The sequence below is a fragment of the Ylistrum balloti genome, unplaced genomic scaffold (assembly GCF_031769215.1).
Source record: "Ylistrum balloti isolate Yb309-2 unplaced genomic scaffold, AGI_CSIRO_Ybal_v1 Utg370272, whole genome shotgun sequence".
NCBI classification, from domain to species: Eukaryota; Metazoa; Mollusca; class Bivalvia; order Pectinida; family Pectinidae; genus Ylistrum; species Ylistrum balloti.
Window position 1 is genome coordinate 1 of NW_026782211.1, and position 19,546 is coordinate 19,546.

Here is a 19,546-nt window from a genome sequence, read left to right on the forward strand (position 1 = left end):
ACAAAGTGTATAATCAAGTCATGTCATTTTTGCTAGAGGTCACGTGAACATATCCACAGGAAGGATAATTTTATATAACTAAGCAACACTTTTACACTTCAATATAATCTTCAGTTCATAAATAATTTATTTACAATCTCTGGTCTAAACAACTACCCGGCAAAGAAGAATGAATCCATTGTAAAATTAAATGAAAAATCGAACAGATAATTTCAGACAATGAAAACCATCTTTATGTAAGTGTGAACCATTATTTAAGAATGTATTACTAGTAAACAGCTGTGTTTCTGTGTGACAATGGGACATGACTGAGTCCTATACATCACGGTGCACATCCTAGGAGCTTACAGAGCGGGTTAGGTGTCTGACGACAACGCCAACATACGACTTGTCTCGGAATGGAACCACCCAGACCTTTAACTGTGAAAAAAATGAGCATTAGCGAAATTAAAATTTCTCATTTCTCTTTGTACTAACGTACATGCAGTAAGATATGGTAAACAAAGTGATCTGATTTTATTTAAATTCCATGGCAGTTCTACAGATCTAATCGATATCATCAGCACCTTTCTGATCTCAGTAAAAGTTGCAACGATAGCTATTGTTTCCTAGGACCATAAAACTAAAAAAAAAAACTCCAGTGTGATCATTTAAATCAGGTTTTGAGTAATCCGCGTAAATATATATCCACGAAATGATTAACACTATTCATCGTTTATAGTATCAGTGTATTTCCTAATATTTATTCATGTATTCATGTTAAATAATTTTATCGCAAAACAAGTAATTTCTGATTAAGAAAACCTATATTGCAGTATGTCAAGCATTCAGTCTAAATGCAATATGGTATTTCGTCAAAACTCTAGGTATAGGTGTGAAGTATAGATCTTGTATTTATGCAATAGTATTCTCTTTGATGTTTCCTTCGGGTTGGCAAGAAAATATATATATAGAATAGAAGTTCTCATATCACAAATGATAAGAAAATTGTGTGAAGTTTCGAAGACCAAACTTTTAACCTCTTCTACTGTTTTGAAAGAACATTTTAATTTCTCAACAATTTTTCTTGCTTTTAATACCGAAGGAAAAAAATGACAACAGAAAGACTTTTGATCTTGTAGTCAGTATTCATGGTCAACCAAGAAAAAAATATGGAGGAATATTTTATGTTCTACAGTTTAAGAAGCTGGGATAATAATGTCGGTTTCGTACATACGAACACACATCCATTGTCTAACAAACACATATCAATAAACTTGAAAATATCACACGGAACGATGTGATGATATACTAACGGAAAAAAGAAACGCAAGTTTTTGTCCGGTGGTAAATATTTCAAATGTTTTATGGATGATCATGGCATGGATAGCGTTACGACACACCCTGGCAACGTGCGGCCTCGCATTATCCTGCTGCAACGTAAGGTTTCGCGCTTGGATTAATGGAAGGACATGAGGAATGAGGACCTGATCCCGATATCGGACGGCTGTAAGATTGCCTTGAATAATCACGAGAGGTGTTTTCACGCCAGGAAAAATCCCCTCTCAAACCATAACAGACCTTCCCCCGCATCTGTCGTTTTCTTTAACGCATGCGTCAAAATATCGCTCACCGCGACGTCGACAGCAACGTTTTCGTCCAACTGACCTGTACAACGTGAAACGAGACTCGTCCGTGGATAACACACATCTCCAGCGGGCCAAACTAAACCGATTTGGTGTATGTGCACGCAGCCATTGCATTCGACTTTGACGTCGCCTGGGTGTAAGTTGCGGGCCAACGTAGGGACTTCGTGACCTTAAATTCAACTCCCGTAACCGATTCCTAACTGTTCTTGGACACACACGGCGACCATGAGTGCCTACAATATGACTTACCGTCTCCGTCGCTGTCTGAAATCGGTTACGTAGGTGTGAGAGACGTATGCCCTGATCTTGACGTGGCGTCGTAACGCGTGGACGTCCGCTCCTGGGACGGTCAGCTAATCTTCCGGTGGCCCTGAGACGCCCAACTAATCGAGCTATCGTTGAATCATCGACTCCAAATTGCTGGGCGACGAGACGTTGCGATTGGCCCTGTAGAATTCAGGCAATAGCCCTATCCCTATCAACTTCGGACATTCGCCTTAATCACCTTGGAATGAAATGTTGTGCACTGGATGTGTGCTGTTCAAAACTTGGATTTGGTATGGTTTCAAGTTGTTAGCACGTGGTAGGGCTACGGACGCACGCTTTGTTGGAAAATCTGTTCAAATCGTGCAGCGTCGCCTGTGGTCACGGTTGACCGAATTTAAACCGACACTTGCGTTTCTTTTTTCCGCTAGTATATAATATAGGATAAACAAACATCAGTTTCGGTAAACCTTGTGGACGAGATCGATTAAGATATCAAATATCTGTACATATTAAAAAGAGTGAAATTTACAAATACAATACAAACCTCCTGGTGTCTGACTACCGTATCCTAGCTGGTGATGACGATTAACAGACGAGGTGACGGATGGTGCAAAATTGATACCATAGAACAGAAATATTAGTAGTGAAAATCTCCACATCTTATGAAATTGGGACAGCATTCTGCTCATTACCTGTTTCATCTGACAAATTTTGGACTTATAACTGTGTGTATTGTAAATTTGTTAATGTGATGGATTATATCACCAAGTGCTCGATCACGGACTTTGCCAGTAATTGATGACAAAATTTTCAGAGCACAACTTAATGTAGGCTATAGAAAACAAAACAAAAACAAAAAAGTGAGATCACAAAGTTATCCGTGAAGTGTAAATGTTTTCATCTTTAGTGTTGTTTGTTCTGTCTACAGTTGGAGTTTTTACTTCACTACGCTGTTTCTGTAATGGCCGAACATATGAAAAAGCCGCTACGTCTTTGTAGACTCGTGCCTGGGGCTAGGAATGTTATTCACAATTTAGTCAATGCGTTGGCATTTTAATGTTTTAACAATGTACCTATATGCAGCTTTATATTTGTTTGATGCACTATATACATGTATATGCTAAATATATACCTAACCAATGTTCTTTTGCGCCTACAAGTATATCTACATTATACAAATTCAATCTGCTGTTGTGTCATTACACAATACTATAAAATCAAGAGACTGCCAACATGTCCATGTTGTGTCTCAGTTGGATTGGAATTTTAATATCTTTATTCAAACTTAAAATCGAGTACAAGTATAATGGCTAGGAGATTCACAGTACTGTGCACCTACTTCTCTACAATTATCTGTGGTCGCACCATAGAAACATTTCATTTTCAGCAGGCGGCAAAACTGAAAAATGAAACTGTATATCGTTTATACATCTACACCTTAAAGATATAAGTTAAAAATCCCCCAGTTTGTTTTAACTTTCTCTTGAATCCTAAACGATTAAAAAAATCAGCTCATCAGTATATAAAGTTAGTCCTAAACACAAGCACATCAATAAGTAAACCCGTAAAACAATCTAGGACATTACTTTGTCTTAATTAAATACATAGTTTCAACCATGCACTGTGGTGATAAATGATCAAAATTAAGTATTATTAAATTCCGTCTGAAATCTGTAGTAAGGCAGATGTGCGTTCAAAATCATATACAACGCCATATTGATGTATCATATGTTTATTCTAATAATACATTTCAAAACAATGTTCATTATATCGCAATATAAGCACAAGAATCAATTACTGTTTATATGCATGTGTCTCTATTGAATATGAGATTAGAGACGAGTTTCTGTTTTTTTTTTTATTTTTCCGAGCCCTTGTGATGTAAAAGGAAACACGTGTAAACTCAGTACGTTTCTTTAATGTCATTGAAAATAGCAGCAAATATAAGTTTCTATTTGTAATATCACTTCTGAATTTTCGCAAGAAATGCAAATGACACCATGTTATGACGTCACAACTGAAACAGCGATGCCCCTAAGTCAATAACAGGTCCACTATGTGTCATTACAGGTATGATTTTATCAAATTCATATAACGTGTGTTTTCACACAAATACTAGTTAGATGTAAAAGAAATATAAAACAGAATATACTAAATCCCCTCAGGTAGTTCTTCTGGTGTTGACAATGGCGAGTAAAACACTGGTCATGGTATTTTAATGCCCAGTAACATAGCTGCTCAATGTTTCCTACTCGCTGTACGCTTTCTTCAATCACTTGTCACGAACTTAATGTATTCTGGAACAAAGAATCGTGCGGTATTATATACATTTAAGATTTGTTTTGTTTTACTCCCTACTGATATATGTGGTCAGTTAAGGACGGATCGTAGAATGTTCTAAAACTTAGATTAAACAAACGTAAGATCAATATAAGATTAAAACAAACACGTGTTGTACATATATCACAATTATAGGATTTGTACCAACGCTGTAACCATGATAAATTCAAGCTTTTTAAGGTGAACTCATGTATTAGTGTTTAAGAAATAAGCTCACCCTGGCTACCTTTAGATGTCTGGTTGATTCAGACGTATTTCTATCTTTATAAACTCTACAATTGTAATATTTTGTTCAGAGATATTTTGATTATTCAAATTACTCTTCGATGCTGCAGCAATGAACGCTATGATATTGTCATTAGTGTGTAGGATGTTGTTAAGAAAAATTAAGATCGATAATTCGATATAGATTTAATCAGATGATTAATAGTATGGCTTGTGAGTACCGACATTGTAACAGTACACCAATAATGATACCTTTAATGTCTACACAATAACCGTAAATTTAATTTCTTCATAAATACTACAAATAACTTAAACAAATACCTAAAATATCATAATAAACGGTTGACTGGAGAAAAAGATCCGCGTCGTTCTTATGTAAAAGTAAGTTGTCATAATTGTGTATAGATCGTCACTGTAAGCTGATATGTACATTTATCATCAACATTCATTGGACAACTATGAAAGGTACACGTGAATAAACATGTTTAAGGAATATTTAGTGTTAAAAACCAAACAGCTTAAAATTCCCCAGGCAGACTCTCCTGGTAGTAGCTAGTGTCTCTATCACTTAACACACTTAACAACGGCCTGTCACATTCTGTGAAACTAAAACCTGTAACATGTCCTGGCAATCGAAAAATCCATCACATTCCTTGATCCCTGTTTCTTTTTAGAAATACAAACCTCCTCACGTACTTCTACGTCATAGCTCATTATATTTATAATGAAAACAACCAATGAGAAAAGAGTAAGGTACTTACCCTTACTGCGAATGACTCCACCCGCGCCCATCTCTGTCATTAAGTCCTTGAACTCTTTTTCAGTTAGCCGATACTGCCCTTTATGTACCATGATCTGTTTGAACTCGTCAATGCTTAGCTCTCCATCAGTATCAATTTCATCAAACGCTGCCCTTAAGGTTTTGTCATCTTTAGGTTGTTTTTCGAAAACTACTAGAAATTCTTCATAACTTAAAGAGCCGTTCTCTGCAATTCAATAAGGTAAAAAAAAATAGTGTATTTATATCGTATGTAATAGTGTGTTTACCAAGGACAGAAATATCAGAATCGGCATACTGATATCACCATTTATGTTGTCAGATTTCATGAAAGTGTGAAGAGATATCTTAGTGCTATCCTGCACTTTGACCAGTGTTATGACAAATTAAAGAGTCGTTCTCAACCACGATATCGCATTCTCATTATCACACACAGTGAAAATTGTCATGACCTTTTGTAGAGACTAATTCTCTCTGTCTAGTTAAATTGACCTACATTCTATGTCATGACAAATGCTACTGAGCTACTGTCACTGGAATAGAAGTTCTTATAACACAACCAGTAGAAGATTAGACTGTGACGTTTCGATGACTACACGGTCACCTTCATCTTATAACACAACCAGTAGAAGATTAGAGTGTGACGTTTTGATGATTACACGGTCACCTTCATCTTATAACACAACCAGTAGAAGATTAGAATGTGACGTTTCGATGACTACACGGCCACCTTCATCTTATAACACAACCAGTAGGAGATTAGAGTGTGACGTTTCGATGGTTACACGTCACCTTCATCTTATAACACAACCAGTAGAAGATTAGAGTGTGACGTTTTGATGACATCACTGTCACCTTCATCTTATAACACAACCAGTAGAAGATTAGAGTGTGACGTTTTGATGATTACACGGTCACCTTCATCTTATAACACAACCAGTAGAAGATTAGAGTGTGACGTTTTGATGACTACACGGTCACCTTCATCTTATAACACAACCAGTAGAAGATAAGAATGTGACGTTTTGATGACTACACGGTCACCATCATCTTGTAACACAACCAGTAGAAGATAAGAGTGTGACGTTTCGATGACTACACGGCCACCTTCATCTTGTAACACAACCAGTAGAAGATAAGAGTGTGACGTTTCGATGACTACACGGTCACCTTCATCAGATTAATGTTGTGTTATAAGAACTATATTCAATTGACATAACCACCTATTGTAAATGTTAAATGATAATAATAATAATAATAATAATGATAATAATAATGATGATAATTATTGTAGTAGCCACCGGCATGTTTTGATTTCTCCAGGTGACTTACTATCCTTATCTGCCTGTTCCATGAACGTTTTCATTTCCGATGGTGTTTTTGATACTTTTAATAGGTATAGTAACCTTTTCAGTTCATCTGCGTTTAAAAATTTGCTACCATCCGTGTCAACATGGTTGAATTTTTCCTTCACGTCTGAAATATAAGAGATAAATATTTAAGTATTTATGTCAGGACGAGTTTTATGTGTGTCACCTGTTCTCCATGTCAACAGGATAAAAAAACACACGCGATTTTTTGTCTCGCGTGTCCTCACTTCACCATATTTTCAGGATTAAGCAAATATGTAGAAATACATGATTTAAGTTCCATGAAGAGCTAAATGGAATACTTTAACATTATTCAATTAATAAACAGAATCCAGTATACGGATCTGTTAATTACTTGAGCCGTGTGAAAGGTTACCCATAAAATATGAATATATTTCAGGTTTGGTTATGACAGGTTAACGAGAGAAATAAAGCTGAATACTGAACTTAACAGATAAAAACATGTCAACATAATCATAATCCAAACCCAAATTCAATAAAACTAGGGCAACATATAAACAAAAGAAAGATGTACTCGGAGGCTCCTTAAAAACATAAGGAAATGAAGATCAAGTATTTAACAAAGAGATACTCATTGATTGACTAAGTGAAGATCAGAATGCAAATCTGTGATTGGATGGTTTTATATAGAGAAATTGAGGCAGGGGGGGAGAGAGAGAGAGAGAGAGAGAGAGAGAGAGAGAGAGAGAGAGAGAGAGAGAGAGAGAGAGAGAGAGAGAGAGAGAGAGAGAGAGAGAGAGAGAGTATAGAGAGAGGGGGAGCGGGAGAGAGAGAGAGAGGGAGAGATAGAGGGGAAGGGAGGGAGGTAGATAGAGAGGGAGAGAGAGAGGGAGAGTAGGAGGTAGAGAGAGAGAGAGAGAGAGAGAGAGAGAGAGAGAGAGAGAGAGAGAGAGATCTGTGTTAATTGTACACTCACCATTCCTCTCTGCCTCGCTTAGTGTTGACTGAAAACATAAAAGATATAACATTAATGGGTCTGTGAGGAAAGAATTGTATGTTACAAATTTTAGTAGTTATATCTCCAAATAACCAAAATTCCTAACGTAAAAAAATATTGAAATTTAGAGTCTAGATATAAACCAATCTCAAATATAAGCCTTACTTGGTCTGCAGTTACACACGTCTTGAAAGTTAGGCTAAATGTATTCCAGTCACAAATATAAGCCTTACTTGGTCTGCAGTAAAAATATCTTGAAATTTACTATCTAAAATAATATCAATAACAAGCTTGAAGCAGTAGATAAGCCACGATTGAAGGAAACACTGTCAACACCAAACTGGTAAAAGATCCTATCCTTTCATTTCCATTATCTTTCTGTTTCTATCATTTATCTTTCCGTATCCATGGCAACCAGTATTTCAAAAACGAAATCATTACAACGGAAACAACGGAAAGACATTAATGAATATGCACGAGAAAAGATATATGACAAGAGAAAAAAACTAAAACAGTAAAATTTTCTGACACACTTTTCTGGACGTACAGTATACCGCCAAACAGTAAGTGTATTTACCTGATCGTTCACCAACTGGTTAACCTGTAATCAGTATCAAAATGAAAAAAAAACACCCAGACATACTGATCGTCCTGTTACGCACTATTTTTGGTGCGTAGTTAAACTAACCATGGGGTCGATAACATACCACTTCGCTTTATCATTATTTTTTTTTTAAATATGACAGTTGAGGGACAGATAAACTTGCTCCACAGTAGTACAAACTAACTCTCACTCCTTCGTGAATTTTGTTCCGAAAGTAGACGAGACAGCGTCACCACACAGTAATAATCAAGATCTTGAACGCTCACAGCTTTAAAGACATTGTCCCAATTTATATTGTATTGAATGGAAATCCAATAAAAAGATATAAAACGCACGTGTAATACGCGCTACATTGATTGTTTTTTATTGTTTGTTTTTTTGTTGTTTGTTTTTTTGTTGTTTGTTTTTTTGTGGTTTTTTCCCTCTACGGTCTCCAGTTCAGCACTGCTTCACTGTACATTCATATAACCGATAAATCTGTAATATCGATCCCTCAAAGGATCGATTTTGGGTTTTCGATATCAGTTTCTGAAAACAATAATTTTGTACGATGATAAATTTAAGGGGTAGGTAAAACAATCGAAAGGATAAATTAGAACTAAGAAAGCCAGTTGATGGAATAAAGCTGATGTATAAATTGTATGGTACTGAACATCCGTATCGTTCTACATGTTCCATACATAAGAATATCACCGATATGCGTTCATTGTGGCTTGAAGGTTAGATCTATGCTTTTCAATCGCTATATTTATTGATATCTTGGAATGTTTCCAGAAGTGCTGTAGGGGTGAGTGATCAGGGTAACGTGTGAAATAATTGCGATCAGGTGTTATGAATGGAGACAAAAAATTCCCACTATTACACTGTGCCAAGCCTTTTTTGAAACATCAGAAAAACTGTTAAACAGCCGTGAAATATTGTCAAAAGACCCGCATGGAAACCCGAAGACAATGGACAAAAATGTATAGAATGTGTTTACTTGTCATATAATTCATTTGATGATACAACGTTGGAAATTCTTGATAGTGCTGAGAACAAAATTTCATATCACTTACAGGGCAGATAGCTGTATCTACCAGGGCAGATATCACTTACAGGGCAGATAGCTGTATCTACCAGGGCAGATATCACTTACGGGGCAGATAGCTGTATCTACCAGGGCAGATATCACTTACAGGGCAGATAGCTGTATCTACCAGGGCAGACATCACTTACAGGGCAGATAGCTGTATCTCCAGGGCAGATATCACTTACAGGGAAGATAGCTGTATCGACCAGGGCAGATATCACTTACGGGGCAGATAGCTGTATCTACCAGGGCAGATATCACTTACAGGGCAGATAGCTGTATCTACCAGGGCAGCAGTGGAAACTACATCTTGAGAAAACCATTTTTTATAGAAGGTTGAAGAAGCGGCAAATTCGTTTCGTAAACATTATCTGTAATGGAACTATATGTAAGGTCTTTAGCTTGAAATACCTCGTCAAATAATGTCACATTTATCTACCAATCATCACAAAATTTCTCAAATCAAAATATAAGTAAATAACCTATATTCGAAGGATCAAATCCCTTTCCTATAGATAACACAGAATAGTGTTAGATATAATCTCGCTTGATTATTACAGCCTAAAATGCCTGACAATTATTAAAATTCGTTTTTTTATTGAATTAGTTGACAAAAGAACATTTGATCGAGCAGAAAACATTTCGGGAGACAAATAATTTATTGTTACTTCTACCTATTTCTGAGAAGGCATTGCAAGATCGATTTGTTTTTCTTCAATTTTCATGATTACAAGAATTTACCAGAAAAATACTGTTATTTACGGAAACTGGAAACTATATACAGTAATATGTACAATGAAGAACTCAACTTACCATCTTCCTTGACACGAAAAGTAGTTCTCCTTTGGAAACTAAAACACAGTGAAATATGCTCAATTGATTAAAGTCTTATGAAGCATAATCATTGAATCTTTCCACCAGAATACCAGCCTTCTCGTTGTTAAAACAGTCACCATAAACATTAGTATAATAACTCTGTATATCTATTGTAAATAACTGAATGCCTAAAATACATACACAGATACCTTCAGATCAATGAACTTCGTGTCCTGATAACAATCACACGGACGCTTAAACAGTACACATATATACACTTATATACACACCTTATACTACCCCGGTCCCTCTACATACACACCTTACACTACCCCAGTCCCTCTACATACACACCTTATACTACCCCGGTCCCTCTACATACACACCTTATACTACCCCGGTCCCTCTACATACACACCTTATACTACCCCGGTCCCTCTACATACACACCTTATACTACCCCGGTCCCTCTACATACACACCTTATCATATGTTTGCTGCTAAACTACCAATCAAAGTTATCACATTTGCTTCAGATTTGCAGAATATAAATTGTCAAAGATAAATGATATATGTGATAATTATAAGATAATAACAAAATAGGATTCTGCTAATTTATAGCAGTAGAAACAGATTTATTGTCCCTCTCTTGTTATCTGCTTGAGACATTGCAAATAATGTCATCTGCTGGAAAAAGTGTAATCTTCTACTGCCTGAAAATGAAAACCCCCAACACTATTAAGGGCATCTACTGAGAGATTTTGAGACAGCACTGCTTCTTGCCAAAGTTCTTTATGTCATAAATACATAAGCTACTGAGAAAGGTCATAAAAAGCATAGTCCGCCCAATGCGAAGAGGAGCAGGAGACGACCTTAGAACTCAGTGTAGACGCTGGTCTTCCTCGTAACTGTCGGTGTCGTATTTTTTTTTAAAACATATTGACAAAATTCTTCATTGCAATTTGATTATTTGTTGTTTTGTAATTTTGATGTGTCACATAATCGTATTTTGCCCGAGTAATAATCTTTAATCATTATCTAAATGTCGGATTACGTTTATACGCAATCCATTAGACTTGCACAAGTTCTAGTATCAGCAGATTTCGATTTGCTCAAAATATTGAAAACAGAAATATAATCATTGAATCTTGCTTTTGTCGATTTCATGGGGTAATGAACTGAGTTGCTCTTGAGACAAATTTAACATGGACTGCTTTGCACTTAATTAAATTTGTCTCGAGAGTAACTCAATTCATCACTCCGTGAAATCGACAAAAACCAAGATTCAATACATAGTTAAAACAGACAACTATGTATGAGGGTTTGAAAAATTATTTGAAACTATCAGGAAAAATTATCTGAAACTATCAGGAACACTGGACAAGATTTACACCGACAGGAAGTGTCAGAACTCTTGTTGCCCCTTACGTTCATCAAAATTTTTTTTATACAAGTGACAATTTAATAGGGTACACAGAGTTATGATATGAACACTGAATTAAGGTTCTTTTTTCTATTTATACTGAACATATTTCAGTGATGGCATACAGTACCTGTGTAATCGACCTTTATCTGAAAATCAAATTTTAACTGCTTAATATAACAAGTTATAAATCAATACTCGTTTATCGTTAATTCTCTCGTATTATTGGTAAGCAATACGGATATGTTTTTAAATTTATATATTGTATTTCTCAGTTTCCTTGTGAAGCAAATCACATTTCGATATACCATTCAGAGTTTTGTTGTAATTATGTACAGCAAACAGTTTGGCCAATATGATAATCCGGCCTCCTCCTCTACTGGAACATCTAGGTAGGATGATCCCTTTGCCCCCACTGCTGTAAGTTTCTGTTTTCAGAAGATTAAAGAAATACTGCTACGGTTGTCAGTTTTCTACTGCTTGCAATCTTCATGTAGCTTATGACTGACATACTGGTAAACAGTAATAATCAAATCTTTTCTTGCAAATAAATCGTATAATGAGTTTGATGGTTAGATTTTCTATTTACAAACTGACCATTCTATGACGACATGTTTGGAAGTAGTAGGTGATAGCTTTGTAAGAGAATGTTTCCCGTCTGACTTTTTGAACGCCACTGTCTTGGCTGTTCATTTCTGAGACTGATGTAGTTGTTAACGACCTGAAGCCAACATGTGTAATGTGTAGTCCTCTGTTTAATATGTAGTTGTACGATTATCGATCAATATCGATTAATGATCAATATGTTCATTCCTCTACCTCATAGTTTGGTTGTGAGATTATCCACATGAACATCAACATGTTTGATGTTTATTCCTGTGACTGGTGGTGTGGTTGATGCTAACCTATTTGTTACTTTAAGAACGAAACTTTGTTTAAAATGACCAAATTTTACCAGACGAATTCCGCTGATAAAAAAACCCGCCTACATCTCTAGAATATATACTGCCTTCATATCTTGTAGTTCTATAGTCTCCATACAGGTATTCTGTTTTTCCCTCAATTGAATTTGAATTAAGTTTTTCTTTTAATTTAAATATTTCATTCCTATGTAAAGCATTTTATTGGCTGCCTTACACGACAATATCCTGTTTAACTATAAAACAGTGTTATGATATAAAACATTTATATTCATTGGAGTTATCGCCCCTTAGCATCGAACATAAGCTTTGTATAATAGAAATGACCAACTCCAAAACAGACACCTGCGAATGATTGATAACAAATCAATATTTCTACTAGAGTATATACGTTAAAATCACAAATATAAATAATGATAACATATACATCACGCATTGAAAATACTATGTCTGGATAGTGTTACAATTTTACCTGTAATCTAAAAGTTTATTGTATATAGATATCGGAATAATTTAAGTCTACCAATGTCTGCGTGTGATAATAGTTTATTTATTGTAGAGTGTATGAAGTGTGTGACATGCTCACTTCATGAGTTACTTCCCTTTAGCTTTTGTGTTAATCTGATATAGTTTGTGTTTAATTTTTTTTTCAAACGCCACACTAATTCATGAATTTGTTTATCACGGTTTATTCCACTTTTGTTATTTGATGGGGACATGTTATATAGGATTCACCTGTAATTCTATCTTAGGTCATCTTATCATCAAAATAAATATACAAATCACATATATTATAGCAATGGCACCAGTAGAAACATAAGTTTACGATATGATGATAAATAAAAACAAATTGATTGACTGATGATATGTTCTCGATGTTGAAGGTATACAGCAGACACTTTATAGTGTACATATACTGTTAATGATAGGTGTAGTCACTGTATATTTGTATTGCTGAATCCTATTCATAAGATACGATATGTTTTGTAAATAGTTTACAACCTAAAGAGAAACAGTTACCCACAGAAAATTACGTTTGTTTACTTTGTTTAATGAAGGCGATTTTAAGTAAACAGTAAATAATGTTATTATCCAAGTTGTATTGACGTGAATCAAACATGATAAAAATAAACAATTAATTGTCAATCTCATCCACATCCATTCTTTAGATTCCAATCGCCCAGCTGTATACAGTATGCTTGATATATCATCAGTCGAGGGGTCTCATACGTATACTGTTAAATTTTCATATCCCTCTCTGGAAGATAAAGAAGAACATATCCTTTATTTTTCCTTAACTCATAATTATGCAAATTAGCAATTAATATAACTAATTAACTCATTAGTGTTAATTGGCAAATTAGTGTTACTTTAATTACCGATTCCCTGTATCATTAAACATTCAGAGGAACATGAGGAATAATTATCGTTGTTCATGTCATCAAATTACAGGTGATAATTATTGCGGTAAACTGAAATACGGACATATTGTGACAACAGATATGTATATTTTCTGTTACATACATGTGTATGTGGTAGATATCATTGATTAGCAGTCGTTAGTATACATCGGCATGAATCATGGGAGTACGAAAATATTCAAATACCGCATTTCTTAATTTATATTGTCTTACCTCTCCCTAGGTATGCATCATTTTCACAAATTCTGTAATATAAAAATAAATATATGCATCAGAAGGGAAATAACTCTAGATATTTTAACTTCCTCGGTTGTTTACAGGTAGAAATAATGCTATCTATACATCGTACAATACACCGATCATATTTTAAAGACATAATCTTCCTTTTTTTCATTGCCGATGACCTTCAAATTTAATAAATATGTCATCCTACACTTAATGTGATATACTCAAGTTATGAGATTGTTGTCCATATACAAACACTTCTTAAATTTGAAATCTGAATCTGAGTTCCTTTTAAAATTGTAATAATGATACTTTGGAATGAAATTGTTTACACAACTGTATTTAAATGAAGATGCGCCTGTTGTACGACATCAGATGTCAAACATATTAATGCTAATTTATATACAACCCATGACTTACTAAAGTAACACGAATCATAAAAATCAACCGGTTTCATATCAAGTGGCAATCATACCTTCATAATTGACTTGACCATCTTTATCGATATCCGCCTCTCGTATCATTTCTTCCACCTCCTCATCCGTCAGCTTCTCCCCGAGGTTTGTCATCACGTGGCGTAGTTCTGCAGCACCGATAAACCCATTTCCATTAGAATCAAACACTCTGAAGGCCTCTTTTAATTCTGCATCGCTGTCATCATCAAATATCTTTCTTGACATCATAGTTAAAAACTCTGGAAAATCTATCGTGCCGTTTCCTGCAAAAGGGATATCAAGAATGAAAAGTGCGATGTGTTGAAGTCTTGGCGCTTGTATTGCATAAATAAAAGAATTGACTTCATAAAAAACGCATTACAAATTCACATCTGTTTAAAAATTATGCAAAACATACACATACTTAAACGACACACAATTGTGTTTTCAATCTTGAAACATATCACACTTTAAGTTTAAAATGTTGCATGCTTCTGTTGAGCTGAAAACAACATAAAGGATGTGCTGGAAATAATTCGTTTTAAGGTAGAATTCAAATCTAGATTATATTTATAATGAAATGTATTTATCTTCCAACATTTACGAAACAAGCTTTAAGCATATATCAAACCCGGACGCCAAGGTGAAAGGCGAACAGGATATCATTGCGCCACCTCACCACCCAAATCTAAAATGCTTTAAAATACTGAAAGAACATATGCAATTATTATTAAAAAATATATATTCAGTCATTCAAGTACCCATTGAAGTAAAGCTTGTCTTCATTGGTAGGTAACAATAGTTTCACATCATATTTTGGTGGAATAAAAGCATATTATAACCATTGTATGATATGACCGTCACATCTGCTGTAAAAATTGGATTTCTAACCCCTATGATTAAGATTCTAGCAGAATACTTTACCAATACTCCATTTTTGTACTTAAGTTTTCAATAATTACCATCAGTATCCACTTCATTGATCATATCTTGTAGTTCGGCTTCTGTTGGATTCTGTCCAAGGGACCTCATCACTGTCCCTAACTCTTTAGAAGATACAAAACCGTCTCCATCTTTATCGAACAAGCTGAAGGCTTACATAATATTTATATATAGGTGTATAGGTGTATGTATATAGGTGTATGTATATAGGTGTATAGGTGTGTGTATATAGGTACATTGTATATGGATTAAAAATATATGTATATAGTACAGCATATAGGTGTATGTATATAGGTATATATTGTGATGTAATGTCAGTATATATGTTGATGATACATAATATTTATATATAGGTGTATAGGTGTATGTATATAGGTACATTGTATATAGGTGTATGTATATAGGTATATAGGTGTATAGGTGTATGTATATAGGTATATAGGTATATAGGTGTATGTATATAGGTATATAGGTGTATAGGTATATAGGTATATGAAAAAGACGTACATATATTATATAGGTATATGTATATAGGTGTATGTATATAGGTACATTGTATATAGGTATATAGGTGTATGTATATAGGTGTATGTATATAGGTATATAGGTGTATGTATATGGTATATATTGTATATTTAGATGTAATACAAAGATCAAGTAAATACAGCTTGATGAGTTTATTAACGTCTTTAACCAGAATGATGATCATTATAAAGAAAAGTAATACATTACCTTCAATATGCTGTTCTGTCATTTGATCTGCCTGTAAGGGAATTAAACAATTATAGTAAGTTAATATGACGTTTATTTCATATTAATAAATAGGTTTTCCAAATCCTGATAAGTCTTATAATAGATTAATTATATAACAATGCTCACACGTTTACACGCATACAAACTGTAAATTCCATCCACGCATACAAACATAAAAGATTAAAGAAACACTCACATAAAAGAATTAATCAATTATATATAATTGTAGTCAAAGCAATGTTTACATCAAAACAATAGAGATACATTCAGCGTGACCTCACAATACTTATCATGTAGTGGCTGTGAAATAACTGACACTATTATAAAAACAGTATTTAAACACAAAAGATATTTTTGTTCCAAGAAATCAGAAAGGCTACTTGACTCCCTTTGATATCACGACAGAGGAACTATTTTACGACTTCATGTTTTATTTTAGGAGACAAGAATAACTCTCTTGATGATTTGTATTCAAATGAAAAAAACGTATTTCTATTGTAAATTTATATTGAATTATAGCTCCATGTGTGATTCCACTTTTCGCTATCTGTAAGACGTAATCTTTGACATGTGTAGCTCCACATGTCGTCAAAAATGTTATCAACATATTTCTTCTTATTACAAGTAGTGTTGAAGGTCAACACTGTTTAATTAACGATCTAAATATGACAATATCATTTAAATTAACATATGTTATGAAATATAAACAGAATGCTTACCATATTTATTGTGGAGACGGCTTCCGCTCAATGCGCAAACAGGATAAATATTTGTACAGGTTAGCGCATGGTTCAGTTGTTTGTGTTAACCTCGACATCTTCCGTTTAAAACATGTTTTGATTTGCAGCAAAGTTACACATTGGGTTTGGTGTCGCTACGGTATACTGGCGATATGAAGACATTGTTTCGATAGCCACTCAATGAGAACGCCTTAAGGTCGATCGGGTTGTTGTTAAAATGTACCAAAGTCCGTGTATTTTATAAACCAGAACAGCCTCATGGCATCTCATATTTCTAATGCATATAGGAAACGACATTTAACATAGATGAAACATTTCTAAAAAAAACGATAAAAACTCATCACACAGCCGATCCTCTTCTGACAAATGCATGTTATTTAAAAGTAAAGTCAGTTGAAATTTTCGGACAAGGAAAAAAATAACCCCGATTTTATTCAGTAAACCGTTACCAGTGATAGAGTCAATACTATTATAATAACTAGTTATGCCTATGGTGTTTAAAACAAGAGAATTATATTGAACGTATATTCAATCTGACACATCATTCGCCTTAAATCAGACACAGGGGTCGTCATGTATAATTTGGATAATGCATTATGTCCAACTGTTTGATATGCAAATAAGTTATTAAGCTTAATTGAATTTAAATATTCCTACTGTAGAGTTCAACGAAGCTACATGTCAAAACCTTTTTATTAAAAACAATGTTTAGCTTGTTTTAAACCTCACGTGTCCATGAGACACGTTTCCGTACATCAACACATAAATGATTATAAATGTATTGTTATTCTTGTTCCAAATAGATAAACGGATTAAAGATCCCCTACTTGTAGCTGAACGCGTACCAGCTCGACCCTAATGATCTATTTGAAAGGGTAGTTTAGTTTGTTCATTTATCATTGCCTGCTATCTTCATGGTCTGTGACTGTTTGTGAGAGAACAATATTGGTATGGTAGGGCCATCAGCGTGGAATCTATACGGGTGTCATAGAAGGAAAGACAAAACAACCTTAACCTCGGTGGAACATGCCGTCTCCGCATGATCAGATACTCTACCTTATATTTCGTCGTTCATATCAAATTCGGATGTCTTTATCTACTTCGTCTCTGCTCGTTATACGTATAACAATTATAATGTACAGTAACACTTAATCATATTTTGTTTATTGTTTAAAGTTTATAGTTCCGCTTCCAGTATGTAGTATGAACTTTTTTTTGGATTAGAGTCACGTGTTTATTATAGAAAGCACAAAATCGTTAGTCTTGAGAATGACTTATCAATAACATTTTACAACAATTGCGAACAGGCTATCATAGATCACACAAATCACTCTTGTTGGCCGTGGGGGACTTACTGTAGGAGGAAACCGGAGTATCCGGGAAAACCCACGTGGTATCGCAGGTTACCCCCTACCTTTTCACTTACGCTCGGAAATCGAACCTCAGACGTCTTAGTGAAAGGCAAGTGCACTACTAGGCCACCAAAATACGTACTTCCAGGGTTTCCATGTGATTCAGTGTTGTTTCTTTTCTCCCGTCTTTCGTCGAATTTGAGCCCAGGTTAAACTTTTCTGATTTTTTGTTTGTTTGTTTATTTGTATATTTTTTTTGTTTATTTGTATTATTCATAACATATGTTATGTATGTATTCACATATAAGATCTTACCTTTATGTCCATTACCTTATCATATCGGATTTTGGAAACGATTCTAAGAATTTTCTGAATCTCGGTAAAATATAACATTGGTGACAAGTGTCATAAATTTCCTTTGAAACTAAAAAAGTTTGTAAAACCTCAACAGAGTCCATCAGTAAAATATCACAATGGTATATGCATTGAATAACACAACAATTTTGTTGTGAATAGACAAACGGTACTATACTGATATACCTTAGTTCAGTATTAGGCCCCACGGCTAATACATACTGAAAGGTACTATTCAACTGTATGTCTCTTACAGTGGAGCGAGACAATAACTCTCGTCTAGAAATATGAAAGGCTTATCAATGTCTACATCCAGGATATTGAAATCACCCTGAGTATCCTGAAACGTCTGTTATAAATGTTACAGTTTTTTCCAAGACGTCTTTATATGTATGTCACCTGCCACAAGCATAGACTAAGCTGTCATAACAGCGACTTTCTAATATTTCAGACACGGACCTAAACTCATGTTTGACGTTTCGCTTGCTCAATTATACAGAGATGCTCGCTCAATAATACAAAGAAGGTCAAACAATGATACAAAGACGGTCAAACAATGATACAGACACGCTTAAACAAGTACACAGCCACGTTCAAACAATTACAAAGGCACGCTCAAACAATTACACAGACAAGCTCAAACAATTACACAACCACGCTCAAACAATTACACAGCCACGCTCAAACAATTACACAGCCACGTTCAAACAATAAACACAACCACGTTCAAACAATTACACAGACACGCTCTAACAATTATACAGCCACGCTCAAACAATTACACAGACGCGCTCAAACAATTACACAGACACGCTCTAACAATTATACAGCCACGCTCAAACAATTACACAGCCACGCTCAAACAATTACACAGGCACGCTCAAACAATTACACAGTCACGCTCTAACAATTATACAGACACGCTCA

At 34.8% G+C, this 19,546-nt stretch overlaps 2 protein-coding genes across 2 annotated transcripts in view; both read right to left on the reverse strand.

Annotated features, from left to right (window-relative positions):
- Positions 1-5,221: 5,221 nt before the first annotated feature.
- Positions 5,222-12,171, reverse strand: LOC132552711 (uncharacterized; the record flags this gene model as incomplete). The annotated part of the gene is made up of 7 exons (XM_060216904.1): positions 12,076-12,171; positions 11,609-11,627; positions 10,053-10,090; positions 8,144-8,167; positions 7,546-7,573; positions 6,571-6,714; positions 5,222-5,446 (listed from the first exon to the last, which is right to left on the reverse strand). Coding segments are annotated over exons 1-7 (574 nt in total), but the record flags the coding sequence as incomplete, so codon positions are not given.
- Positions 12,172-14,038: 1,867 nt separating this feature from the next.
- The window catches only part of LOC132552712 (calcium-binding protein LPS1-alpha-like), a 28,951-nt gene continuing 23,443 nt past the window's right edge, over positions 14,039-19,546 (reverse strand). The window contains exons 10-13 of the mRNA XM_060216905.1: positions 16,153-16,190; positions 15,441-15,572; positions 14,520-14,762; positions 14,039-14,064 (exon numbers count right to left, since the gene is read on the reverse strand). Of these exons, the coding sequence (XP_060072888.1) occupies positions 14,039-14,064; positions 14,520-14,762; positions 15,441-15,572; positions 16,153-16,190 (439 nt within the window). The remainder of the gene's footprint in view (positions 14,065-14,519; positions 14,763-15,440; positions 15,573-16,152; positions 16,191-19,546) is intronic.